The sequence below is a fragment of the Pogoniulus pusillus genome, chromosome 2, assembly GCF_015220805.1.
Source record: "Pogoniulus pusillus isolate bPogPus1 chromosome 2, bPogPus1.pri, whole genome shotgun sequence".
Lineage (NCBI taxonomy): Eukaryota > Metazoa > Chordata > Aves > Piciformes > Lybiidae > Pogoniulus > Pogoniulus pusillus.
The window spans coordinates 46,954,938-46,982,812 of NC_087265.1; the positions used below are offsets into that span (position 1 = coordinate 46,954,938).

Consider the following 27,875-nt stretch of genomic DNA (forward strand, 5'->3'; position numbering starts at 1 on the left):
AAGAGGAGGCTCAGGGGTGACCTCATTGCTATCTATGAATACCTGAAGGGAGGCTGTAGCCAGGTGGGGGTTGGTCTCTTCTGCCAGGCAACCAGCAACAGAACAAGGGGACACAGTCTCAAGTTGCGCCAGGGCAGGTCTAGGCTGGATGTGAGGAGGAAGTTGTTGTCAGAGAGAGTGATTGGCATTGGAATGGGCTGCCCAGGGAGGTGGTGGAGTCGCTGTCTCTGGAGGTGTTGAAGCAAAGCCTGGATGAGGCACTTAGTGCCATGGTCTGGTTGACTGGCTAGGGCTGGGTGCTAGGTTGGACTGGATGATTTTGGAGGTCTCTTCCAACCTGATTGATTCTATGCTTCTACTGAGATGTAATTCTTCATTTCTTACGTTGATAGTGTCACAGAAACCATTGCAAAACGTGGGCAAAGAAACAAATCAGCTCCTATCCCAGAATGGCTAAAGGCTTTAGATACCTGAAAAAGTCAATGGGAACTTAGAGTCATTTTCAGTAAAGGTGGTAACAATCTCACCTAAATATCACTATATTAAGTTCTCTTTCAATTTCTGCACCTTAATTTTTGTACACCTTTTTGAAAGTTCTCTAAGCTCTGGAGGTCTGCCCAAGTGAATTGACCTTTTTTGGGTACTATAAATAATAATGTGGTGCAATGTGTTGCTCACACCTTGCCCAGAAGTCTGTAGTGAGAAACTTCTGGGGGTATTTGAAATAAGGGACATTGCAGGAATCATAGAATGGTTTAGGCTGGAAGGGACCTCAAGGATCAGCCATTTCCAAGCCCCTACCATAGGCATGGACACCTCCCACTAGAACAGGTCCCTCAAGACCTCACCCAGCCTGGCCTTGAACACTTCCAGGGAGGGAGCAGCCACAACCTCCCTGGGCAACCTGTGCCAGTGATTCACCACCCTCACTGTACAGAACTTCTTCCTAACATCTAGTCTAAATCTCCCCTCTGCCAGTTTACACTCATTACTCCTTGTCTTTTCATTACATGACCTTTTCAGTAGTCCCTCCCCAGCCTTCCTGTAGGTCCCCTTCAGATACTGCAAGGCCACAATAAGGTCTCCTCAAAGCATTCTCTTCTGCAGGCTGCAGAACCCCAGCTCTTGTAGTCTGTCCTCAGAGCAGAGCTGCTGCAGCCCTCTCAGCATCTTCATGGCCGCCTCTGGACATGCTCTAACAGTTCCACATCCTGCTTGTGTTGGGGGCTCCACAACTGCACACAGGACTCCAGGAGGGGTCTGACGAGAGCAAAGGGGCAAGGTAGAATTCCTTCCCTTGCCCTGTGGCCACACTGCTCTTGATGCAGCTCAGCACAGGGTTGCTGTCTGGGCTGCACTCACACTGCAGGCTCATGTTGAGCTTTTCATCACCCCAGACCCACAGGTCCTTTTCCTGAGGGCTGCTTTCAGCCATTCCCCACCCAGCCTGGAGCTGTGCTTGAGATTGTGCTGACGCAGGTGCAGGACCTTACGCTTGGCCTTGTTGAATGTCATGAGGTTGGCCTGGGCACACCTCTCCAGCCTGTCCAGGTCCCTCTGCATGGCATCCCTGCCCTCTAACAGGAAAATGTGCCACATAAAATAACAGAAGGTACCTCTTTCCTAAGAGCTGAAATAGCTGTTTCATTACTAATCTGCCCTTATGGCTGTTTGTTTCCTAAGGTAATCAGAATACACATCTTCCAGATTGTCCACTGTTTACCTGGGCTTGTAGGAAGCAGTGGTGGAGATAAAACACGAAAGAAAAACAAGCACATCATGCTGCTGTCAGTTTTGCTTGGTTGTTTTTCATGTTGTTAATTTATTTGCCTTACACAGTACTCTTGCCAAAGAATGGGAATATGTCTTCAGCAGACTGTGACATTTACACTGAGTTGCTAGAATAACGTCTAACCTGAAAGCTCTATGATTAGGCAGACATGAATTTTGATGACCTGAGGGAAAATGGCCTGAGATGCTGGTGAGTGTCCAAAAAAAAACCCCTCTTCAGAACACACACAGAGCATTGATTTGCAGGACTGTGCTGCTCACAGGTAATATTGCAATCATTCATTAGGAACGGTTCAGAGCACTTCAAACATACCACTGCAGAATCACAACGTGGTTAGGATTGAAAGGGAACTTTGCACTTCACCTTTTCTCACCTCCCTGTTTAATCAGGCTCACGTACAGTGGGCAGCCTGAGACTATGTTCACGTGGCTTCTGAATATCTAAAACTGGTGGAGACTGTCATATAAAGAAGCTATGCAGGCCTCTGAAGATGGGACACAGTCATTCTGAATACTTAAGTAGACAGGCTCTTGATAATTAGCCACAGATACAGTTGTTTATGAGTCAGTTTTCACTGTGAAGCCTGTTTAGCTATTCTGAAATAAAGCTAGAGGTGCAAAGCAAAAAACTGCTTTATTCTAGGAACTGAAGTGTATAGAAATAGTAGAAAACCACTGCTTCCACTCCAAACCATTAATTCCCAAACAGCAGTTTTCATTGCCTACCTCATCATAGAATCAGCCAGGTTGGAAGAGACCTCCAAGATCATCCAGTCCAGCCTAGCACCCAGCTCCAGCCAATCAACTAGACCATGGCACTAAGTGCCTCATCCAGGCTTAGCTTGAACACCTCCAGGGACAGCGACTCCACCACCTCCCTGGGCTGTGTGGATCATACGTGTCAATGACTATATGCAATCCTTATACCTTAAACATGGAGCAACCTGCTTTGCTCTTCTTAAGATTACTGTTATCTGCAAGGAAGAAAAGGCTTGAAGAAAAAGCAGCATTAGTAGAAAACCATGTGTAACCCCAGCCAGGCTCCAGAACACAGCTAGAGCTATCCTCTTTACTTAGTCTGAATTTGACTTGGTATCTTTGTGCAATGCTTTCCAGTTTGCCAGTCAGTTCCAATTACAAGCCACAGCTGTTTAGAACATTTTAGAGAGTCATTTGAAGGCTCTATATTTAATCTGAATAATTCATAGTATTTACCAAGAGCATTTGGTATTACTTTCAATTATGAACATTGTCTTCTCAGAATGTAAAGTAACTAGTGCATACTTGGCCAGCTCTTCTGCTTGCGCAAATTGATGCAGCTCCATTGACTTCAAATGGAGCAATTCCAATTTATCTGAGTAGACAGTGTGTGCTACAGCACAGTTACCATAGCTCTCTTTCCCAAGGAGATGCCATCAGCATCCATGGCAGTAAGCACGGAGTCACACAGTGTGCAAGAGCTCTAAGACCCTTGTCCTGGCAAGCCAACAGGCCTATTAGATGTCCTGGCTTACCTCACCCTTCTGCTGATGGGGGATGCAAGGGTGAGAGGAAAACAAAGGCTTGGGCCATTATGTCCCCTCCCAAAGTGATAAACAGGTACCCACAGGTGGTTAGATACTTGTTGGTGTCTTGCCCAAATAAGGGTGAGCAAGCCCTGGGGTCATCTAATAGGGTCAGTTTTGCAGATGCCATTTTGACTGGTGAATCTCCGTGGCCAAAGGAACCTTTGCACTCAGGCAAGTAATAGAAATTGAGCTAAGTTGCAAGCAGTTGAGCTGCTTCTGCCTTGCTGCTTCTGCCTTGTGGAGCTGCCTCTGCCTCACTGCACTTGGACAACCTGTTCTGCTCTGCCTCGTGCTTCAGACCAGCTTAGCCATGATGTTTTGGGCTTGAACTACCTAGAAACTTAAGTGCCTCAAGATTCCCAGGAGAAGACATTTAAGTGCCTCACAACATGGCAAGAAGTGCCACCAACATGGTGCTCTCTGCACATCTGCAAGAGATCTGCCTGCGCCTCTGCCAACCTCCACGCCAAGAGGAAGCAGGATCAGGTAGTTGTAGAAAACAGAATGTTCAAATCTTGACTGTTTCAATTATTTTTATTACCTTTTTTCTTGTACCAACAGTTAAAGAGTTGAGAGAAATGTCTTAGAGAAGAGGAGGCTCAGGGGTGACCTCACTACTGTCTACAACTACCTGAAGGGAGGCTGTAGCCAGGTAGGTGTTGGTCTCTTCTGCCAGGCAAGCAGCAACAGAACAAGGGGACACAGTCTCAAGCTGTGCCAGGGGAGGTCTAGGGTGGATGTTAGGAGGAAGTTGTTGGCAGAGAGAGTGATTGGCATTGGAATGGGCTGCCCAGGGAGGTGGTGGAGTCGCCATTCCTGGAGGTGTTCAGGAAAAGCCTGGATGAGGCACTTAGTGCCATGGTCTGGTTGATTGGATTGGGCTGGGTGCTAGGTTGGACTGGATGAGCTTGGAGGTCTTTTCCAACCTGGTTGATTCTATGATTCTAAATACAGTGAACTTAAGATACAGGTTTATTTTTCTTTTAATGTTCCAACTGAGGATGAAACTCTCCTGAAGGCAGATTACTTCCAGGTTCTGTCTTCCAGTCTGACTCAGCTGAAGCACTGCCTCATGCATGAACTATAATAAGGAGGAGAATGAGGTTGCCCTTGACTTTTGCCAAAAGATGCCATCTAACAACTGTATTTTACATTGTGACATGAAAAAAACCTGAGTGTGTATGCATGTTTCATACACTCATTTAAGTCACAGAATCACGGAATGCTAGGGAGATCACTGAGTGTAAACCCCATGCAAAGCAGTACCACTTCAGGCAGGTCACACAGGAATGCATCCAGGTGGGTATCAAAGATCTCTAGAGAAGGAAATTCCACAACCTGTCTGGGCAGCCTGTTCCAGTGCTCCATCACCCTCACAGTAAAGAATTTTTTTCTCCTCTTGAGATGGAATTTCCTGTGATTGAGTTTATGTCCATTGCTACTCGTCCTATCACTTTGGATCACTGAAAAGAGACTGAAGTCATCCCTCTGACAGCCACCCTTCAGGTATTTGTAGACATTGATAAGGCCTTCTCTCCTCCTCACTAAACAGCCACAAGTCTTTCAGTCTTTCTTCCTAAGAGAGATGCTCCAGTCCCTTAATCATCCTCATAGCTCAACATTTAACTTTCTCTAGCAGTTCCCTGTGCCTCTTTCTTTAACTGAGGAGCACAGAACTGTACACAATATTCTAGAGGTGGTCTAACTAGGGCTGAGTAGCAGGAGAGGAGAACCTCCCTCAACCTGCTGGACACACTCTTCCTAATGCACCTGAGTATACTATTGGCTTCCTTGGCCACCAGGATGCATGGCTGTCCCATGGATAACTTACTATCAACCAGCACTCCAAGGTCCTTCTCTGCAGAGCTACTCCTTAGCAGGCCAACCCCTAACATGTACTGGTGCATGCTGTATTTTTTACTTCTCTTTGGTAAATCTTGTTTGCTGTGCTTTTGAAATTTACATTAGTGTAGATTTGGTTATGGCAACTGAGAGTTGGGGTTTGATGGAAGTTCACTTCTTTCCTCTACTTCTTACTAACTGTAAGTTGGGGTTTGATGGAAGTTCACTTCTTTCCTCTACTTCTTAGTAACTGCAAGTTGGGGTTTGATGGAAGTCCACTTCTTTCCTCTACTTCTTAGTAACTGCAAGTTGGGGTTTGATGGAAGTTCACTTCTTTCCTCTACTTCTTAGTAACTGCAAGTTGGGGTTTGATGGAAGTTCACTTCTTTCCTCTACTTCTTAGTAACTTCAAGTTGGGGTTTGATGGAAGTTCACTTCTTTCCTCTACTTCTTACTAACTGCAAGTTGGGGTTTGATGGAAGTCCACTTCTTTCCTCTACTTCTTAGTAACTGCAAGTTGGGGTTTGATGGAAGTTCACTTCTTTCCTCCACTTCTTAGTAACTGCAAGTTGGGGTTTGATGGAAGTTCACTTCTTTCCTCTACTTCTTAGTAACTGCAAGTTGGGGTTTGATGGAAGTTCACTTCTTTCCTCTACTTCTTAGTAACTGCAAGTTGGGGTTTGATGGAAGTTCACTTATTTCCTGTACTTCTTACTAACTGAAAGTTGCAGTTTGATGGAGGTTCACTTCTTTCCTGTACTTCTTACTAACTGCAAGTTGGGGTTTGATGGAAGTTCACTTATTTCCTGTACTTCTTACTGCCTGTGTTTCACTTGAAAAACAATCAGTCACCTTCTAGATGATATAACCTGTGTAGCAACCTGCCCAACCAGGTGAACTGAGCTACTGTCTCATACTGAGGGTTTTTTTTTCTTGGGATGGGGGGAAGCAGAAGTCAGAAATCATCCTACTGTAAACAAGGGACTTTGTCTGACACAAGAATATAAACTGTGCTAAAGAAGAAGAAAAGAACTGCCTGTTTCCTGGCAGAGATGAGATTGTCTTGCATACTGCATTACTTCTTTAGAAAGCTGTGTCTAACTCAACTTGCAGTGAGTGAGCTGATCATAGTAACTCATTTCAAGTGTGCAGGTGTTACCCTGGTGTGAAAAAGGTCTGCAGGGCCCTTTGATCACCATCTGCTGTTTTGCAGGGGTACTGCAGGGCTGGACGCCAGCCTGCCTTCTGCAGAGGCTGCAAAGCTGACCACCTTCATGGATAGACAGGGCCTCCTAATACTTAGTGCTGCACTTAAACTGTGATTTAAGGCTAATAAAGTTTAATTGAAAGTAGATTATAAATAATTCTGAGGAGAAAAGAAAGACGACAAAATACCTTTGTGAAATCAGCATTTCATTAAATAGGTAGATTTTGGTTGATTCCAGGCTCACTTTGGCACTATGTCTTAGATATTGCACAGTTATTTACCTAAGGAATGCTGGCGCATGAAGATGGCATTTCTGGTCATTTCAAACAAACAAATCTGAAAATCCAAACTTGATAAATACATATCCTCCATCTCTGGAGATGTTTAAGGGCAGGCTGGATGAGGATCTGGCCAGCCTGATCTAGAGTAGGATGTCCCTGCCCATGGCAGGAGGGTTGGAACTGCATGATCCTTGTGGTCTCTTCCAACCCTGACTGATTCTATGGTTCTTTGATTTTATGATTCCAATTCAGGAGAGATGTTGAGATACTGGAGCATGTCCAGAGAAGGGCGATGAAGCTGGTGAGAGGCCTGGAGCACAGCCCTGTGAGGAGAGGCTGAGGGAGCTGGGGGTGTGCAGCCTGCAGAAGAGGAGGCTCAGGGCAGACCTCATTGCTGTCTGACAGTACCTGAAGGGAGGCTGTAGCCAGGTGGGGTTGGTCTTTTCTGCCAGGCAAGCAGCAACAGAACAAGGGGACAGAGTCTCAAGCTGTGCCAGGGGAGGTCTAGGCTGGATGTTAGGAGGAAGTTCTTCACTGAGAGAGTGATTGGCATTGGAATGGGCTGCCCAGGGAGGTGGTGGAGTCGCTGTCTCTGGAGGTGTTGAAGCCAAGCCTGGCTGGGGCAATTAGTGCCATGGTCTGGTTGACTGGATAGGGCTGGGTGCTAGGTTGGACTGGATGATCTTGGAGGTCTCTCCCAACCCAATTGATTTTATGATTCTAAGAGGCCCATATTCCTGACTGGCAGAATTTTCCAGCAGCCAGGGCCATGGATGAGCTTTGCATCTGTCTCGCCTACCTGTGGTCACTAGATGGTTAAACATAGTCTTCTCTGGCAATGCTGCTACACCACAGATACAAAATTGACCCTGCTACTGAATCCTTTAAGACTTTGACAGCAGTTGCATAAAGACACACAGCTACAAAGTTCACATCTGGTTTTCTTCTTTGAACATTTTTTTTTCCCTTTAGGGAATGGAAACATGAGCAAAAGGCTTATCTTGCTTATATATCTCTAGGCCACCATGTAAAACTGACTTTAAAAACTTACAGTTCTCAAGTGAGCATGACTTTCATACAGTAGAATTTACAAAGTTGGCATTTCACATCACAGGGTAACGAAACTGGTTTGTTACATTTGACCTGTGCTAGGCTTTGCACAGAGGGTGACCATTACAGCAGTACTCCACATCTCTTCATGTTCATTATATTGGCAGATTACTTGAAGAATCATTTAAGGGCTTTAGGAGAGGTGTGTTAGTTATTGTTAACCATGTATCACATTTATCAACCTTTAAATCTGGTAGGTGAAGTTGATGCTGCTGGTGTCACAGGACTGGGATTCTCCATGTTAAATGTAGCAAATGAGAACTGAGAGAAATTGCTGCCTTAACCCTAGGCACCTTTAGCCCACTGTCACCCTAATACCCTTCTGTTTGATATTTACTTCTTTGGACATTGCTACCTCACTCCTTTTGCAAATCCATGTTAGCACTGATGTCATAAAGTAAGCAGAATGAATGTGTGAAATTGCTTGTAAAATTATCAAATGAAATGAATAGCAAATACAATGACTTCTTTTTTTTCTTAAGTTGAACAAGGAAACTGTCAGCAATGATGCACTCTCCTAATGCTTACTAGAGCTGAACAGTACATATATAAGTCCATGCAGAACAAGCAGCTAGGCAGATCTCAGGATCCTCAAGGCTTGCCATAGTTCCAGAAGAGAGAGCAGCAGCAGCTCTTCTGCAACAGCTGCATATCATTTCAAAGTATTAAAAGGTAAGATTTATACCGACTACCAGTACAATTTCTTTGAGATAGTTGAGTGCATTATCTGATTTGTATTGCTAAAAAGTTTGCAATGGAGGTGCAGGACCTTTCAGTGTTTTCTTCTGTGGTTATAGTCACTGATGTTTGGAGTTCATGGCAGCATTTCAATATTGTTCAACAGAAAATGATCTGACAAAGAGAAATCATCTGTCTGGGATGTAGAAACAATTGAAAGGAGGAAGATTAGCCACAAGAACGTGAAAGATATGCACTGTAGTAAGAATTTAAACATGAGATACGTAACTATCACTTTTAGATGATCTTTGGGGTCCCTTCCAACCCTGGCTGATTCTTATGTTTTTATCTTCTCTAGATATATTTAATGAGCAGGACTTTAAACTATTTGCTCCTTACAGATACTGCCTAAATATGAATCCAGAAGGATTAAGTTAGAATATAAAAAATATTAGATGGGTTTCTGTAGACACTGATTTAAAACTAAGACAGATTGCCACTCCATCACACTGCTTTTAGACTAGTCTGAAGCAACTATTGGCTTCATATCACTCTAAGAGCTGAAAAGAAAATTTTATAGCACAGAAGTAAAAATTAGAGCCTTTCAATAAGTTATTGAGATTGTTGTATGAAATTCAGTTTAGTCTTACATCCTACTATGGATTTCCTTAGAGTAGAACCAGAACTTTCCATAAGGCATTATAGCATGGTAGGCAAATTGAGATGTAAAGTACACCTACCTGAAGAAGTAACTTCTTTGTAATTAGAAATAATTGCTACTTGCAAGCAGTTTTACATCAGCAGAAATCTATTTTAGGCATTGATGTGTCTTCATGTGAAAATATTTGCTTTTTTACTAATGGAACTCTTTTTGAACTGGAAATAGAGCTAAATCTGACACCTGAAAGATTCCTTTTTGAAAACTCAATGAATTTAAGCTAGTTGCACATGAACACAAAAGGCATCTGCAGTAAAATACATTGGACAAAGTAGCAAAAGCTTGTTGTTTGAGGAATAGTCAAGTCAGTTTCTGTTCAAGACTCGAGAGATGCATTTGTTACATACTTTCTGGTCACTCAAACCAAGTTTATCATCTCCAATTAGAAAGAAATGCAAACAGTATAACATGCATAAGAGCAAAAGTGTTCTATTCTTTTGCTCATCATCTTTTTCTCTACAAAACCATGTTTGTGTTCCCAGGAATAGAGCAACAATATCTTCTTTAACTTGTCAGAAACAGCTGCTGATGGTTTGGGTTACCGGTATCAACTACTAAACACTGACCAAACAAACCAGCCTATTTTATTTTTATTTTAAGAACATATTTAGCAGAACTTTAATAGCTGTTGGAAAATCTTATTTTATTAATTAGCATTTTCTTACTGGATAATTGTATTAGTTTTTTTTATTTCAACTGCATTTATGCATTTTTTTTAGCAGCCTCAGATTTTGATTCTGAAAATCATTCAGAAAGGAAGCTAAATATGCATTGAACTTTAAACCTTGTGACACATAAGAACTACATCCATTTTTTTTAGTAGCCTCAGATTCTGATTCTGAAAATCATTCAGAAAGGAAGCTAAATATGCATTGAACTTTAAACCTTGTGACACATAAGAGCTACATCCATTTTTTTTAGTAGCCTCAGATTTTGATTCTGGAAAACATTCAGAAAGGAAGCTAAATATGCATTGAACTTTAAACCTTGTGACACAAGAGCTACATCCAATTTTTAGTAGCCTCAGATTTTGATTCTAAATGAAAATCATTTAGAAAGGAATTTAAATATGCCTTGAACTTTAAACCTTGTGACACATAAGAGTTACATTCATTTTTTAATAGCCTCAGATTTTGATTCTGAAAATCATTCAGAAAGGAAGCTAAATATGCATTGAACTTCAAACCTTGCAGGAGTGACACATAAGAGTTGCATCCAAGCTATAGTGAACATCACTGAAAATATATTTGCTGACTACAGAGGGCTTTGAATATTTCTTGTTAATAAGTTTTATCTATACAAGTAAGTTTTTGTGTCCAATGTTACCACAAGGACTCTAGTAATAGCCTAAAGACTAGAGTCATGACTAGACATTCTCTGTCGTTTCACCTCAATGACTTAATTTTATGGCTTGTAGGTATCAGAGGTTTAACAAAGCTACAGGCAGCTGTAAATTATTCAACTTAAGTTTTTCAGGTTAAGTAAAAGTATAGCAAACTGCTAAGCATACTGTTAAGCAGGGCAGATTTGTTTATATACATTGCAACTGCCAGACTTTGGTGTCTTAGGCTCATTTTCAACCACATCAGCTAGTGTGGGAGTCACTTCTGTACAATCAAACCATTTTTACCACCACAGCATTCCCATCTCCCAAAGCACAGGCAGTGGTTTTGTTCTATTGTTGGAAGGCTATGAAATGTGAAGTTTTGCAGTCTTTGGGATAAACATTGGATGTCACTGTTGCACCACCAAATTACAGCTCCAAATGAAACAGTGAAGAGAGAATTCAGCGCTGTAGGTAAGGTTGTGATGGGACTGACTGCATGGCCACTATGCTATTTGTTTGTACTAGTGCAGTGCATGTGGCAGTGTCAGAATGAAATCTCACATACCAGAACGTTACAGAAGGCAGAAAAGAATCTCCATACACACTGATGATAAAATGAGCCACCCTAGCAGAGGCTTCTCCTGGAAAGAAGGAAATTGACTCCATTGCTTAATGGTACAATACATTAGAAAAGTTTATATTTGTCAATTTATTTCCCTGGGTTTGATTAAGATTTTATTACTATTTTTTTATTGCCTTACCTATTTTGATACTGACACTCGGGTGTTCTAGTAAAATATTTGTATTCTCCATTAAGATTCTTTAGAACATGAAGCCTCACAACTAGCAGAAGCAATACATTCTTCCTCATCGCAGGTAAAATGCCTGCCAGCAATCAAGTTTTGCATCTCCAATTATAAGCTATTTTATAATAGATGGAAGAAACAAATGTCAGGAAAAATCTGCTCTGAAGCTAAACAGATTACTGGGGAAGCATTGAAGTCTTACAGCAGTAATGTTTTTGGTGCTGGAGTTTATTGGTTTAGAATGATAGAATCAATCAGGTTGGAAGAGACCTCCAAGATCAGCCAGTCCAACCTAGCACCCAGCCCCGGCCAGTCAACCAGAGCATGGCACTAAGTGCCTCAGCCAGGCATTTCTTGAGCACCTCCAGGGATGGTGACTCCGCCACCTCCCTGGGCAGCTCATTCCAATGGCACATCACTCTCTCTGCCAACAACTTCCTCCTAACATCCAGCCTAGACCTCCCCTGCCACAACTTGAGACTGTGTCCCCTTGTTCTGTTGCTGCTTGCCTGCCAGAAGAGACTGACCCCTACCTGGCTACAATCTCCTTTCAGGTAGTTGTAGACAGCAATGAGGTCTGCCCTGAGCCTCCCATTCTCCAGGCTAAACAGCCCCAGCTCCCTCAGTGATATTCATATAACTCCCTCACTTGCACTGTTCAGAGTCTATGTTCAGAGGCTAATCTGCACTTTCTCTACATATCATTCCTACAAAACTTTCCTATGGACTCCTGCAGGCCATATTAAATGGACAAGGCATTGGAGAGATGTTTTTATTCAGATTGCTTTATTTTCTCAATAACTGAATTTCCAGAAATAACTCTCCCAGAGGAGCCAGAGGAACATAATACAGATTACATTTACTTCAGTGCCCTCATCTTGCCTATCTCCCTTTGTTTTTCAGACTGTAACATAAACTTCCGTAGGGAAAGTCTCACAAATGGTAGAAGGGCTCTTTCAAATACAAAACTATCTGTCCAAGTACATGCTGAAATCATTTCCAGTGACATTTTGCTGATGTGAACTCATTGCAACATCTGTTGCTGTACAGCAGATTAATACTGTGATCCATACTTAATGTCTGAATGAGTGTTTCATGCAATGAATGGGAATTTAGCTATCAAATGAATGGCATGTTCAATTTCCTCATCAAGGTCAAAAGTCCCTAAGCATATAATAATGAGGGCATTTCTGTTACATGATTGAGCCAAGAGAATGATCTGCAACAGTAAGAATTGCATCTGGGAGGCAATATATTCTGGTTTGCATTATTACCATTAATATAAAGTATATATCATATATCATAGAATCAACCAGGTTAGAAGAGACTTCCAAGCTCATCCAGTCCAACCTAGCACCCAGCCATAGCCAGTCAACTCAACCATAGAATCATAGAATCAAACAGGTTGGAAGAGAGCTCCAAGCTCATCCAATCCAACCTAGCACCCAGCCCTAGCCAATCAACTAGACCATAGAATCACAGAATCAGCCAGGTTGGAAGAGACCTCCAAGCTTATCCAGTCCAACCTAGCACCCAGCCCCAGCCAATCAACTAGACCATAAAATCAACCAGGTTGGAAGAGACCTCCAAGATCATCCAGTCCAACCTAGCACCCAGCCATAGCCAATCAACTAGACCATAGAATCAACCAGGTTGGAAGAGACCTCCAAGCTCATCCAGTCCAACTTTATCACCCAGCCACTAAGAGCCTCGTCCAGGCTTTTTTTGAACACTTCCAGGGACAGCGACTCCACCACCTCCCTGGGCAGCCCATTCCAATGGCAAATCATATCTTGGGGTATACACTATATATATCTATGTATCTCTACATATAAATATATCTATCTAAATATATATATATATATATATATATATATATCTATATATATATATATATATATATATATATATATATATATATATATATAAATAGCCCCATAATGGAAGGCCTTAAGCTGAAACCAATTATGCCAATAGTACAACAGGCAAAACTTGACTTATCACATTACTGAACACAAGCCAGTGTGGGGGTGGTTTTTTTCCTAAGGAGTCACACCTATTAATAAGTCATTATTATGTCCCAAGGCCTAGTGCTGCAATATCTGGTATTTAAGAAATACATATATATATGTATTTAATTAACCAGAAGTATTGAAGCATGGAAGGCCAAAAAGAAAGAATGGGAAGCTGCTAAAGTGACAGCAGTCTTGACAGAAGTTTGCTTTGTTTTTTTCTCTGAGCTGGAAAAGAAATAAGCCACACCAGTGCTCTAGTTCTGCAATAAAACAATATTGTAGAAACACATCTGATGGTTGCCATCAGCAGAAGGCAGGAGTGACCTCATTGCCAGGCTGTAGCCAGGTAGGGGTCGACTTCTTCTCCCAGGCAAGCAGCAATAGAACAAGGGGACACAGTTGCAAATTGTGCCGGGGAGGTCTAGTCTGGATGTAAGTTGTTGGCAGAGAGAGTGACTGGCTTTGGAATGGGCTGCCCGGGGAGGTGGTGGAGTCACTGTCCCTGGAGGTATTGAAGCAAAGCCTGGATGAGGCACTTAGTGCCATGGTCTGGTTGTTTGGCCAGGTCTGGGTGCTGGGTTGGACTGGGTGATTTTGGAGGTCTCTTCCAAGCTGATTGATTCTATGATTCAAAGGAGATACAGACCTTTATCTCTGTACTACAAAATTAAGTAGGATCAAGCCTAGAGCCTAAAGATTAGAGCAGAGGCTATGGCTTTTGAGCACCTACCTGAGGCATTACTCTTTTCAGCCAGCAGATATGGACCCCATCCTCACAGGGTCTCAGTATTGTACAGATGGCTCAGCATTAAGACTAACTCTTTTTTATATAATTGATTCAGATGTGTGTAAAGATGATTACATTCTTTGTTGCCTTATTCCTCTTTTGACAGACAATGAAAATGAAAAGTGTTTATTTTGTGGCTGGGCTCCTTTTAATGATAGTTCAAGGCAGCTGGCAAAATCCTCTTCAGGATACAGAGGAGAAATCAAGGTAGGTTCTATGGATCCAACTTGTAGAAACACTTGCTCTGAACTGTCATTGATTTTTTTGATATACTATTACACAGTACTTAATAACAAAAGACTCTGATATTGCAAAGTACAGCACAAACATTTTCAGCATTACTTATCAGAGAAGCCTCTCTAAGTGTGCAGCCTCCAGTTAGCTTTGTTCATTCATTTCACTGGCTGGATAGTGATCAGTCTTGCACTTTCTTGCACCTTGTGAAGAAAACAGTTCTTTTTCGAGGACAGTCATTGCACCTGTAGAATATGCTACAATCATTGTCAATTAACAGGTCCCAAACTTTTTCCCAGATCCTTCAAAGCTTCCCAGTCTGAACCATTAGATGAATCTAAACAGCCGAATGAAGTGAAGCGTCACTCACAAGGCACATTCACCAGTGATTACAGCAAGTACTTGGACACTAGACGAGCTCAGGACTTTGTGCAATGGTTAATGAGCACTAAAAGGAATGGGTAAGCATTCTGATCATATTGATGTTTGGTCACTATATAGAAACAGCCAAAAAATCTAGCTGAATCCAGATTCGGGATTTCATCTTCCCATCATAGACTAGAATCACAGAATGGTTTAGGTTGGAAAGGATCTCAGGGATCATACAGTTCCAATCCCCTGCCATAGGCAGGGACACCTCCCACTAGAACAGGTAGCTCAAGGCCTCATCCAGCCTGGCCTTGAACATGTTCAGGTTCTACACTTTGGCCATAACAAACCCAGGCAGTGCTACAGGCTGGAGACAGAGTGGCTGGAGAGCAGCCAGACAGAAAGGGACCTGGGGGTACTGGTAGATAGTAGCTGAACATAAGCCAGCAGTGTGCCCAGGTGGGCAGGAGAGCCAATGGCATCCTGGCCTGGATCAGGAACAGTGTGGCCAGTAGGACAAGAGAGGTTATTCTGCCCCTGTACTCAGCACTGCTCAGGCCACACCTTGAGTGCTGTGTCCAGTTCTGGGCTTCTTAATTCAAGAGAGATGTTGAGGTGCTGGAATGTGTCCAGAGAAGGGCAACGAAGCTGGTGAGGGGCCTGGAGCAGAGCCCTGTGAGGAGAGGCTGAGGGAGCTGGGGGTGTGCAGCCTGCAGAAGAGGAGGCTCAGGGCAGAGCTCATTGCTGTCTACAACTCCCTGCAGGGAGGCTGTAGCCAGGTGGGGTTGGTCTCTTCTGCCAGGCAAGCAGCAACAGAACAAGGGGACACAGTCTCAAGTTGTGGCAGGGGAGGTCTAGGGTGGATGTGAGGAGGAAGTTGTTGGCAGAGAGAGTGATTGTCATTGGAATGGGCTGCCCAGGGAGGTGGTGGAGTTGCCATCCCTGGAGGTGTTCAGGAAAAGCCTGGATGAGGCACTTAGTGCCATGGTCTGGTTGATTGGCCAGGGCTGGGTGCTAGGTTGGACTGGCTGAGCTTGGAGGTCTCTTCCAACCTGGTTGATTCTATGATTCTATAACTATTTCTAGGTATTGTATTAATTTAAATTCATAACCCTGAAATTATTTAAAATATTAACCTCAAAGCCATAGTCATTGATCATCTTATTTAAATAACATCTAATAAAATCTTACCAACTTGTGCATACTCTGCGTGTACTGATAATAATGTTCTAATGATTGTGGAATCCCACTACAGCCAGCAAGTACAGGAAGACAAAGAAAATGACAAATACTCGGACCAGATCTCAAGGTATTCTAATTGCAACAACTTATTACAATGTTACCATAACCTGTGATGGTTTGGGTGTTACCCAACACCCTCCCCTCTGACCCTCCCACTTAAGAAAAATCACCCAGACTAAACTCAGCTGGTCTGGAAATTGAAGAATGAAGCTTTGTATTTATAGCTTAGCACAATATACAAGGAGGTATTTACAGTATCTACAGCCAGAGACAGAAATATACAAGTTAAAAAATGATACAGAAACACAGCAGCCCTCCCAGAAACCACTGTGCCCAAGATGGGCTCCCCACCACCCTTCCACCTTCTTCCCACCCCTTTATCTTACCCCAGACTTTGCCTTGTGTTCAAGGTGAGTTTGGAGGGTTGGCCAGGGGGGTTAAGAAGCAGATGGATTAGTCAGGCAGCAAGTTAGGTTAGAGAGAGAAGTGCAGCCCAAAATGCCAGAAAGCAAACTCTCTTATCCATGTTTGTGTTCTTGTTCCTGTTCAAGCCTATGAGTGCAGCAGACACCACCATCGTTTTCTTTTCACAGCCTATAGCCTAATTTCTCTCACCAAAATATCCCAGGTAGGCTCAAACTAGCACACATAACCAAAGAAATGACTACCAAAATAAATTACCTTGCACCTGCTTTTTACAAGGGAAGAGGAAATAGCTCTCTGTTATTTATTCCTGTGTTCCTTAGCTCTATGCAGTGGCTTACAAAGAAAGCAACAGGATGACAACAGATTTCAGGAAAGGATATTTCAAGTAATAAAAGAGTGTAGAGAATAAGGTAGAAAAGAAAAACTTGGTATAGATGAAGGCTATATTAAGTAAAACCCACATTATACTGAGAAAAAGAAAACTAGTGAGAAGACAAAAAGCAGCATGGGCAGGCTTCCACTTATGGAGACCTGGTAAAACATAATAATGCTCAGCTCTATGTTACATAAACTGCAAGAAAGGAGAACACAAGACCTGAATTTTGTTTCCTGATAATGTTTTTTTGGGGGAAGGTTTAAGGGGATGAGAAATTTGAAACAAATAAAAACTCTGTAAGTGTTTTTTGGGAGGGGAACAAGAAAAAAAAGAAATAAAGAAATACCAATATTAATTCTTCCTTTTGTCAGAAATACCTAAGAGGATAATCCAGGTCACAAAGACTCTTCCATTCTAAACACTGCAAATATCAGTAACAAATCTGCCTTGTTTTCAATGAAATAGTGTATCCCAAAAAAGAAAAAAGAATTAACATTCCCTTAAAAATGTTCCAAACAACTCCAGTTAGCATGCTGATGAAAAGTGCAGATGGTACTAAATTAGGAGGAGTAGTGAAATCCCAAGAAGATAAAAAAATAATAGAAGGAGCTAGAGGCCCTGAAAACTGGGTGGAAATTAGCCAATTATGAAATAGAAGTGCCAGGGGATTTATTTGTGGCAATTATTCCATAATATGTCAACTTCTTGGGGCCACTTCCCTTGCTAAAAGCCAGGGTGAGATAATTTCATACTGTATTAGAGAGGCAGTGTGTATGGAGAGGGATAAAAAGCAATTGTCTTTATTAAAGCTGGAAGTGGTCAGGCTTGAAATCATTCCCACTTAGAATGGTAATTAAAGGGGTGTTCACAAATCAATTAAAAATGTAAACTCAGAAAGAATTAACAGCTTGAATAAGAAATAATGAAGGTGAAGGCAGGAGGTGTGGCTTTAATAGAAGTTTTTAAGTTAACATAAGAGCTAACCAACAAAAAAAGTCTGTATAGTACAATACAGGTTGCTGATCATAGCTGATTAATCTAGCAGAAGACCATTCCAATGCAGCTATAATTGCTTTCCTGATTTGATTTGTTCAGAACTAGCTACCAGCTTAGGCATCTCTGTACAAAATTGGATTGCATAGCACAGACAATGCCAATGTATCAAGAAAAAAAATACATCAAGAATCATTTTAGAAGAAAAAAAAACAAAAACCCTAGCAAGAACTGCCAGTCTGGTCAGTGAGAAAAAGAAAGCACTAAAGGTTAAAACACCCAAAACCTTATGCAGCCTGCTTCTACAGTACTGTTCTTGTTTCAGCAATGAGATCTCCAAGCGTCATGCTGAATTTGAGAGACATGCTGAAGGCACCTATACCAGTGATATCACCTCCTATTTGGAAGGTCAAGCTGCCAAAGAGTTCATTGCTTGGTTAGTGAATGGACGAGGAAGAAGAGAGTAAGAATCCATCCATTCCTATTATTCAATTTTGCTTTGCTTTTGGGGTTAGAAATCAAGTTTGGTGAAAACCCTGTGGTGTTTTTGATCATTTCTGCTGTACTTCACATGTTTTCTTTTGTAACAGAAGCTATTCTGTGGGTGTTAGATTACTGCTTTACCTTCAGTTCCAACACAGATTAAATCAAACCAGTTAGGTATGCTGTTACACTCTAAAAGGTCAAGCTATGCTTAAGGTCAACACATCTAAAACTAAACTAAACCATCCTCTAACTACCACCTTTCTCCCTGCACAAAAGATTTCACGTGCTGGCGATCATTCCCAGCACTAACTAAAGACTTCTTTTCCACTTCCCATCCTCCACAAATCTTCCCCAAGTTGCTGCAGCCAAAAGAGCCATCATTTCCTCCAGCTATGACTTATCTTCCCTTTTAAGACACCTCTACTTCTGTTATGGTTCATCAATGCAGCACTCCACAGTTTTGACCTACGTATGTCTCCGATTCCTTTAATATCTCACTCTCCATATAATCATTACATAGTTCTCAGGCCTATTAATTTCATGACTCCTACCTCTCTTTTTCACTCACTCATGACTCTACCTCTCTGTCCATGATAGTCTTGCATTTTGAATGTTATTACCTTCAGACTCCTGCAGGTAACCTCTATCTCATCTATTTCCAGCGCTGCATAGGAGCCACACTATACACATCCCACCTCCCACCTTTATGCTGTTCTATACTATTTTGGCATCTTTAGACTGTAAGCTCTTTGGGGCAGGGATTTCAGTTCATCCTCTGATGACATATTCTACCTGCTGTAAAGTACAATGTAAGTCTCTTGCAGTATATAAGAATAATAAATAATAAAATACCATCTTTAAGATAAGATTGTGTGTTGTAGTTGAGGAAGACTAAATAGGTTAAATTGTGTAAATGACAATTTCCTGGGGGAAAAAAACCCAACCCACTGTTAAATAAATCAACTAGACCACCCTTCTGCTTCCAAGAGTTAAATCTTATGTGCAGTAAAATTTGTGTCCAGCCTTCCCTGAAATAATTGCATGAAAAAACCCACCCTGCCTGTCACTGGTCCCAGAGCACAGTGTGCTTCAGCATCAGCCCACCTTAAAGGAATCCAGTGAAATCCTCCCATCTTTCAGAGAATGAAACGAGAGAGGAAAAGTTCTCTAAATTGGGCTCTTGGCAGTCAAAAAAATACAGCATAAATCAGGATCTGATTTCAAACATAAAATGTTCTTGTAGAGCAAACAAGCACAGAGATTTTATACAGGACTTGAGGCTGAGTTATTTTAACCTCTAAACCAAACCCAACCAACTTGCTGCTGGTAAAATCTAAATAGTTATGCCATGTAATTGAGTTATTTTAACCTCTAAACCAAACCCAACCAGCTTGCTGCTGTTAAAATCTAAATAGTTGTGCTATGTAATTGAGTTGTTTTAACCTCTAAACCAAACCCAACCAACTTGCTGCTGGTAAAATCTAAATAGTTGTGCTATGTAATTGAGTTGTTTTAACCTCTAAACCAAACCCAACCAACTTGCTGCTGGTAAAATCTAAATAGTTATGCCATGTAATTGAGTTATTTTAACCTCTAAACCAAACCCAACCAGCTTGCTGCTGTTAAAATCTAAATAGTTGTGCTATGTAATTGAGTTATTTTAACCTCTAAACCAAACCCAACCAACTTGTTGCTGGTAAAATCTAAATAGTTATGCTATGTAATTGAGTTATTTTAACCTCTAAACCAAACCCAACCAACTTGTTGCTGGTAAAATCTAAATAGTTATACAATGTAATTGAGTTATTTTAACCTCTAAACCAAACCCAACCAACTTGCTGCTGGTAAAATCTAAATAGTTATGCCATGTAATTGAGTTGTTTTAACCTCTAAACCAAACCCAACCAACTTGCTGCTGGTAAAATCTAAATAGTTATGCCATGTAATTTGTAAGTGTATTAGTAGGTCTCCAGTTAAAACAGAGAAAAGTATGAACATTTGACTGTAATGTTTTAGTAGTGATATTTCTGAAGTAACAATTCTTAGTCAATTTACTGTGCATAGTCTACTTGGCATAGACATTGCAGAGACAGATATTGAGGAACATTTTTGCAGGTATGGATTGCTCAAAAGTTCAGGCTCAGATGAAGGAGTAGTCCTCATTTTTAAGAGAGATTTCCATGCTTTATTCTGTCATGGAAATAATGTCTCAAAAGATGTTCTGCTACACATGCTAAGCTGAGCTCAACTCCTTAAAATCACAGAAATGTGTAGTGTATTAGAATCCTGTTATAGAGCCCTTTTAGTCTGTTCATTTTGATCTGCCAGTTGTTTGATAATTTCTTCCCTTTGAAGTTTCCCAGAAACAGCTCTTATGGCTGAAGAAATGGGACGGAGACATGCAGACGGAACTTTCACGAGTGATATCAACAAAGTTCTTGATGACATGGCTGCCAAAGAGTTCCTAAAGTGGCTGATTAACACAAAAGTCACCCAAAGGTGCCTCAATTTTGATTCTGTTATTCTTAATGTACTGGGGCTTTGAAGGGATTTGTCACACACTGAGAAAATGCTGCTAATCTTTCTCTTAACTATTGACATATCTGTAACTGTTACAAACTTTCTTCTAGGCAGTGCTGAACAGGGATAAGGCAATAAATTCAGTCCTAGTACAATTTGTGTCTTGCATCAGTGGTGAACACATGTAACAGCTTCTAAACTTTATTCTTATAGATAGTGCTGAACAAGGATAAGGCAATAAATTCATCCTAGTACAATTTGTGTTTTGCATCAGTGCTGAACACATGTAACAGCTTCTAAACTTTCTTATAGACAGTGCTGAACAAGGATAAGGCAATAAATTCCCTCCTGGTGCAGTTTGTGTTTTGCATCAGTGGTGAACACATGTAACAGCTTCTAAACTTTATTCTTATAGACAGTGCTGAACAAGGATAAGGCAATAAATTCATCCTAGTACAATTTGTGTTTTGCATCAGTGGTGAACCTATGTAACAGCTTCTAAACTTTCTTATAGACAGTGGTGAACCTGTGTAACAGCTTCTAAACTTTCTTATGGGCAGTGCTGAACAAGGATAAGGCAATAAATTCACTCCTGGTGCAGTTTGTGTTTTGCATCAGTGGTGAACCTATGTAACAGCTACAAACTTTCTTATAGACAGTGCTGAACAGGGATAAGGCAATAAATTCATTCCAAGTACAGTTTGTGTTTTGCATCAGTGGTGAACCTATGTAACAGCTTCTATACTTTCTTATAGACAGTGGTGAACCTGTGTAACAGCTTCTAAACTTTCTTATGGGCAGTGCTGAACAAGGATAAGGCAATAAATTCACTCCTAGTGCAGTTTGTGTTTTGCATCAGTGGTGAACCTATGTAACAGCTTCTAAACTTTCTTATGGGCAGTGCTGAACGAGGATAAGGCAACAAATTCAGTCGAAGTAGTTTGTGATTTGCATCAGTGGTGAACCTATGCAATAGCTACAAACTTTCTTATAGGCAGGCAATGCTGAACAAGGATAAGGCAATAAATTCATTCCAAGTACAATTTGTGTTTTGCATGAGTGCTGAACCTGTGTAACAGCTTCTAAACTTTCTTATAGACAGTGCTGAACCTGTGTAACAGCTTCTAAACTTTCTTATAGACAGTGCTGAACAAGGATTAGGCAACAAATTCACTCCTAGTACAATTTGTGTTTTGCATCAGTGGTGAACCTATGTAACAGTTTCCTGTTTTAACTTGTGGGGAGTTTTGCCACTGAATGCTACCAGAAAAATACAACTCTCCTTTGCACAGATAGTCTAAAATCAAAAATACTTATTGGTGAAATGACACCAAGTTGATTATTCTTTAAAGACTGTGACATAATTGTGGCTTGTCATTAGGGAATAGAGTATAGGGAATCTAAGCTAAGCATCAAAGAACTCTGCTTTGGTTTGCCTGTCCATAGGCAAATGCAGTTGGCAAAGCAACACTTTCTAAGTCAGCTCTGTGAAGAGATTAAATCTTTAAGAATTCTTTGTTCATGTTAACAAAGCATTCAAAAAAATAATAAAGCCTCAATTCAGGACACATGTGAGTGGCCTGAGTGTTTCAAAAGCTGTAAGTCCATTCTGTACAAATTAATTACTTTCAGTCTTTGGACTACCAAAGCACCTTTTGATCTTGGCAATTTGAAACGACCAATAATGATGTTGTTAGAAGCTATATACATAAAGATGTCGTTAGAAGCAATATAAAATTAGAAGCAATATAAAATTAGAAGCAATATAAAATTAGAAGCAATATAAAATTAGAAGCTATAATTAAAATAGACCTTTCAGGAACATTTAACTGGGTTTTTTTTTGTCGTTTGGTTTAAATGTGTTTGTAGTTCAGCACTGAAACAAACAATGAAACAAAATAACCTCTTACAAACTATTAAAAAGCTTTAGTGGTTCTCAGTCTGTCATTAGGGAGGGTCTGTGGAGCTAACATCTGCTAACTCTTAAACAGAAGAAATATGTTCCACGCATATTTCATGAATCTTGGGAGAGTTATAATATGTCTTAATTGCTGTTGCTTTTTTTTTTCCTCTTCCCAGGGATCTTTTGGGAGAATACCAGTAAAAATACAGAATAAAAATGGGATCAACGAAGATCTTCACTGCATCAACTGCCAGTTATTAATTCTGAGAGCTACATTCTGTTATTTACATTAGGTGTACCAAACCTCTGTCACCTTGCATGCCAGGAAATAATTAGACTATAGTTTAGTGTTGCCAAAGGTTTATATCTGGAAAATTTACTGTTATCTTAACAGCCTCAAGACTCTGAAAGTTCCATATCTTCATTATTTCCATTTATTCCACCTGAAGAAAGTCCATTTATCATTAAAATTATTTTTCTAAGAAAAGGTGACTCCTACACACAACAGATTCGATTGTCAATTCTGTGTTCTTTGTAAGGAACTGGCAGTTACAATGCCTGAGAAGTCAATATCCCTCTCAAAACCTTTGTTATAAAAAGGCTAAGCTTTAAGGATATTAAATGGTAGCCTTAAATAAATTTTTTCAAGCGTATTTTATGTGGAGTTTTCATGTGTATATATCCCTTGTGCTTCTGTGCAGTTCATTTTCATAGAATCATAAAGTCAGCCAGATTGGAAGAGACCTCCAAGATCATCCAGTCCAGCCTAGCATCCAGCTCCAGCCAATCAACCAGACCATGGCACTAAGTGCCTCAGTCAGGCTTTGCTTGAACACCTCCAGGGACAGTGACTCCACCACCTCCCTGGGCAGCCCATTCCAATGCCAATCACTCTCTCTGACAACAACTTCCTCCTAACATCCAGCCTAGACCTCCCCTGGCACAACTTGAGGCTGTGTCCCCTTGTTCTGCTGCTGGTTGCCTGGGAGAAGACACCAACCCCACCTGGCTACAGCCTCCCTTCAGGTAGTTGTAGACAGCAATGAGGTCACTCCTGAGCCTCTTCTTCTCCAGGCTAAACACCCCCAGCTCCCTCAGACTCTCCAGGCCCCTCACCAGCTTCATTGCCATTCTCTGTACATGTTCCAGCATCTCAACATCTTTCTTGAACTGAGGAGCAAGTCCACATGGGACTGAAAATGAGGTATGAACTAAGTATTTCTTAGGCTAGATGAAAGTCAATGAATGGAACAAACATAGGGAGAAATAAGTAGCAGTCACTTCTGTATTAGCAGTCTCTATTAGACAATAGCCACCCCTGTCTGTAGGCTGACAGAGGGCAGAACAGCTGCTGTGTTTCAGTTTAGAATTGCTGTTTATGCTTTAATCTTGTACTCTTGTTAGGGACACAGATAATTTGAGGCCTTGTATGCTGTGACTGGTACATTGGTATTGAAATTTAAGAACAGAATGGCCAGAAAATTCCTTATAAACAATAGAATCATAGAATCAGAGCTGGAAGGGACCACAAGGATCAGCCAGTTCCAAGCCCCCTGCCATGCCCAGGGACACCCTACCCTAGAGCAGGCTGCACACAGCCTCAGCCAGCCTGGCCTTAAACACCTCCAGCCACGGGACCTCAGCCACCTCCCTGGGCAACCCATTCCAGCCTCTCACCACTCTCATGCTCAACAACTTCCTCCTCACCTCCACTCTCACTCTCCCCACCTCCAGCTTTGCTCCATTCCCCCCAGTCCTGTCACTCCCTTAGAGCCTAAAAAGTCCCTCCCCAGCTTTTTTGTAGCCCCCTTCAGATCCTGGAAGGCCACAAGAAGGTCACCTGGGAGCCTCCTCTTCTGCAGCCTGAGCAGTCCCAACTCTTTCAGTCTGTGCTCACAGCAGAGCTGCTGCAGCCTCTGAGCATCCTCCTGGTCCTGCTCTGGACATGCTCCAGCATCTCCACATCCCTCTTGTAGTGGGGGCTCCAGAACTGGATGCAGTACTCCAGGTGGGGTCTCAGCAGAGCACAGCAGGGAAATCACCTCCCTCGCCCTGCTGGCCACACCCAATAGCTGGGTTTCAAAGTCTTCAGGCAATGAAGCATCAGCTGTCAGTTATTACACTGATTGCACTGCTTGTGGTGCTGCTGCCTGTATGAGAGGGCTTCAGTTTGCTCTGACTGTCTATTCTAGGACTGTATTGTGAATGTGCTCCTTCGACAGTTCCATATTCAATGAACCCATCTGTGTATCTGGAATCCTCTGTGTATCTGCAAATACAATAGAATCATAGAATCAACCAGGTTGGAAGACACCTCCAAGCTCATCCAGTCCAACCTAGCACCCAGCCCTATCCAGTCAACCAGACCATGGCACTAAGTGCCTCATCCAGTCTCCCAGGTGACCTCCTTGTGGCCCTCCAGTATCTGAAGGGAGCCTACAAAAAAGCAGGGGAAAGACTTTTCAGGATATCAGGGAGTGACAGGACTGGAGGGAATGGAGCAAAGCTGGAGGTGGGGAGAGTGAGAGTGGAGGTGAGGAGGAAGTTGTTGAGCATGAGAGTGGTGAGAGGCTGGACTGGGTTGCCCAGGGAGGTGGTTGAGGCTGGCTGAGGCTGTGTGCAGCCTGATCTAGGGTAGGGTGTCCCTGCCCATGGCAGGGGGGTTGGAACTAGATGGTCCTTGTGGTCCCTTCCAACCCTGACTGACTCTGATTCTCTCTTTAATGCCAACCACCAGTGCCAGTGAGCCCTTCCTGCAGTTTTTGCAGCCCTGCCGTGGCTCGCTTGCCAGGGTTCAAAGAGCAGGAGCTTTACAAGAAGTGCTGCTGTTAGCAAAGCGTGAGGAGCTTCGCCACTAGCGTCTGCAGGCACTTCACTTCTGGGACCTCATTGTGGCCCTTATCTGACTTCCTACAGCAAGCTTTTCGGTGTCAAAGGTCCCTGCTCTTAAACGTGCTGCTGTGTCGCCGCGCTCCAGGCGTTTGAACTGCAGGGGAAACCGCAGCTCACAAGCCCGGAGCAAAGCTGCCGAGCTTGCAGCAGAGCCGCGCTCCCGCTCGGACCGCCCGGTGCCTGGCGCGGCTCGCTTCCTGCGAGCGGCAGCAGCCGCCCCGGCCCGGCCCGCCCCGCGCCGCGCACCCGGCGAGCTCGGCAGCTGCGCCCCGCTCGGCCTGCGCCCGCCTCGCTGCTGCGCTCCGCCATGCAGGTGGGCTAGGGACGGGGGGAGGGCGGCCGCGTGGGCGGCGGCGGGCGCGGGCGCTGCCTGCCCGCGGGCGCTGCCTGCCTGCCCGCCCGCTGCCGCCTGACCGCCGCCGCCTGACCGGGCTTCTCCTCGCAGACCTTTCTGAAGTGGCTGCTGGGCATCCTGGGCGTCGCCGTCGTCGCCACGGTCATCGCCGTGCCCCTGGCTCTGCTCACCGGCAGTAAGTCCGCGGTGGGGCCGGTGGGGAGGTAGGGCGGCGGGGCGGACATCCTGCAGCCGCCGGAGCTCTGTCTCTGCCGGGCTCGGGGGCCCCGCTGCAGCGGTGGGGGAAGTTTGCTGGAAGTTAGCGCGTTGAGGGGACAGGGCTCCCCGCGCGGGAGTGGGAGGCGAGAAAAGAGAGGCATTCTCGTTCTCCAAGTTCTCCTTCCCCGTTGCGGCCGAAGGCTGCAGAAGCAGCAGTAAAATGCCAGTTAATGCATTTTCGAGGGTGTGTTGGGGAGGTAAGAGTGCATCCCTTCTAACTGTCTTTGTCTGCACAACTTTTGTTACTGTTCCGGAGCGAAATGCTCCACGCCGCGCAGCTGCGGAGGGAACGCGGTTTTAGGCTCTGCTGGGTTTGTGCTTTCCAGGTTGTCCTTGTAAGTCTGGCTGACAACAGGGTTATGTCTTCAGCAAGCAAAGCATTGCTTCTAGTTGGCAGGGCAGGAGGCTGATCTCTTTATTGTGCTCTTGGGTTTAAGAGCTGAGCAGCTGTGATAAGGCAGCGTTCAGTACTGCTACTCCAAGGAAACAAAGCGTTTTTAGAGTAGACCTTTGGTTGTCTTCTGTTTGTGATGTGCATCTTGAGAAACGTGAAGATGTATTTGTGTGGAGCTTGCCAGCGTGCTCATAAATCAACCTGGCACTTGGGTGCATGCACAGAAAGTTCTGGTGGGGAGGTTTTCAAAGGCCAGGTACATGAATTTCAGCATCAGTGGATGGTGACTCTTATTTCTGGGCAGCTTTTTGCCACATGTCTCAGAAGAAAAAACCCTGAGATTTTTGATGTGACAGCAAATACTTGTAGTTTCAGAAGTTGGGAAGGGCAAGAGAAAGGGTCTCGTTAACTTCTCATCAGATGCATGTGTGCAGGCATAACACCTGTTAGAGGAATTCAGCCTGCAAGCCTGAACTCTGATGGAGGATTGGTGCTTGTCTGCCTTAATGCCAATGCTCTGTCTTACTGAAAATCAGATGGGTTTTCTGCTTTCATAAGCTGTAGTGTAGAATTCCTTTTGCTGTAGAAGTGGCTGCAATTCAGAATCCATCACAGAGTTCTATAGTAAATAGAAACACTTCTGTTGGATGGCATACAGAATATCACTGTGCTGTCAGCCTTGGCTTGTGTTATTTTGGTTGTAAAAGAGTAGGGCAGCGTGTCAGTCTCTTCACTGGTTGTCTGAAGTTAATGTGTGGAAAATGACCTAGCACGCCCACGTAGTTCAGTGGGTCCCCTTGGATAAAAGAAGGATTGAGATGGAGAGAATCATAGAATCAAGCAGGTTGGAAGAGACCTCCAAGCTCAGCCAGTCCAACCTAGCACCCAGCCCTGGCCAATCAACTAGGCCATGTCACTAAGTGCCTCATCCAGGCTTTGCTTCAACACATCCAGGGATGGTGACTCCACCACCTCCCTGGGCTGCCCATTCCAGTGCCAATCACTCTCTCTGCCAACAACCTCCTCCTAACATCCAGCCTAGACCTCCCCCAGCACAACTTGACACTGTGTGCACTTCTTCTGTTGCTGCTTGCCTGGCACAAGAGCCCAACCCCACCTGGCTACAGCCTCCCTTCAGGGAGTTGTAGACAGCAATGAGCTCTGCCCTGAGCCTCCTCTTCTGCAGGCTGCACACCCCCAGCTCCCTCAGCCTCTCCTCACAGGTCTGTTCTCCAGGCCCCTCCCCAGCTTTGTTGCCCTTCTCTGGACACGTTCCAGTACCTGAACATCTCTCTTG

General features: G+C 43.1%; 2 protein-coding genes across 5 annotated transcripts in view; both read left to right on the forward strand.

Moving 5' to 3' along the window:
• Nucleotides 1-14,239: 14,239 nt before the first annotated feature.
• On the forward strand, nucleotides 14,240-23,332 carry GCG (glucagon). The gene is made up of 6 exons (XM_064167554.1): nucleotides 14,240-14,337; nucleotides 14,664-14,825; nucleotides 15,989-16,042; nucleotides 18,096-18,233; nucleotides 20,612-20,755; nucleotides 22,856-23,332. The coding sequence occupies exons 1-6, from the start codon at nucleotides 14,240-14,242 to the stop codon at nucleotides 22,878-22,880; spliced, it is 621 nt and encodes a 206-aa protein (XP_064023624.1). The 3' UTR covers nucleotides 22,881-23,332.
• A 2,351-nt stretch (nucleotides 23,333-25,683) lies between these two features.
• The window catches only part of DPP4 (dipeptidyl peptidase 4), a 78,787-nt gene continuing 76,595 nt past the window's right edge, over nucleotides 25,684-27,875 (forward strand). For 3 of the 4 annotated variants that reach the window (XR_010306977.1, XM_064164168.1, XM_064164152.1), the window contains exons 1-2: nucleotides 25,805-25,884; nucleotides 26,017-26,101. Coding sequence is in view for 3 of the 4 variants with exons in the window: in XM_064164168.1 (XP_064020238.1) it covers nucleotides 25,879-25,884; nucleotides 26,017-26,101 (91 nt within the window). In the remaining variant the exon portion in view is untranslated. Of the gene's footprint in view, nucleotides 25,885-26,016; nucleotides 26,102-27,875 lie in introns of all 4 variants that reach the window. The other variant, XM_064164177.1, reaches the window with a different exon arrangement.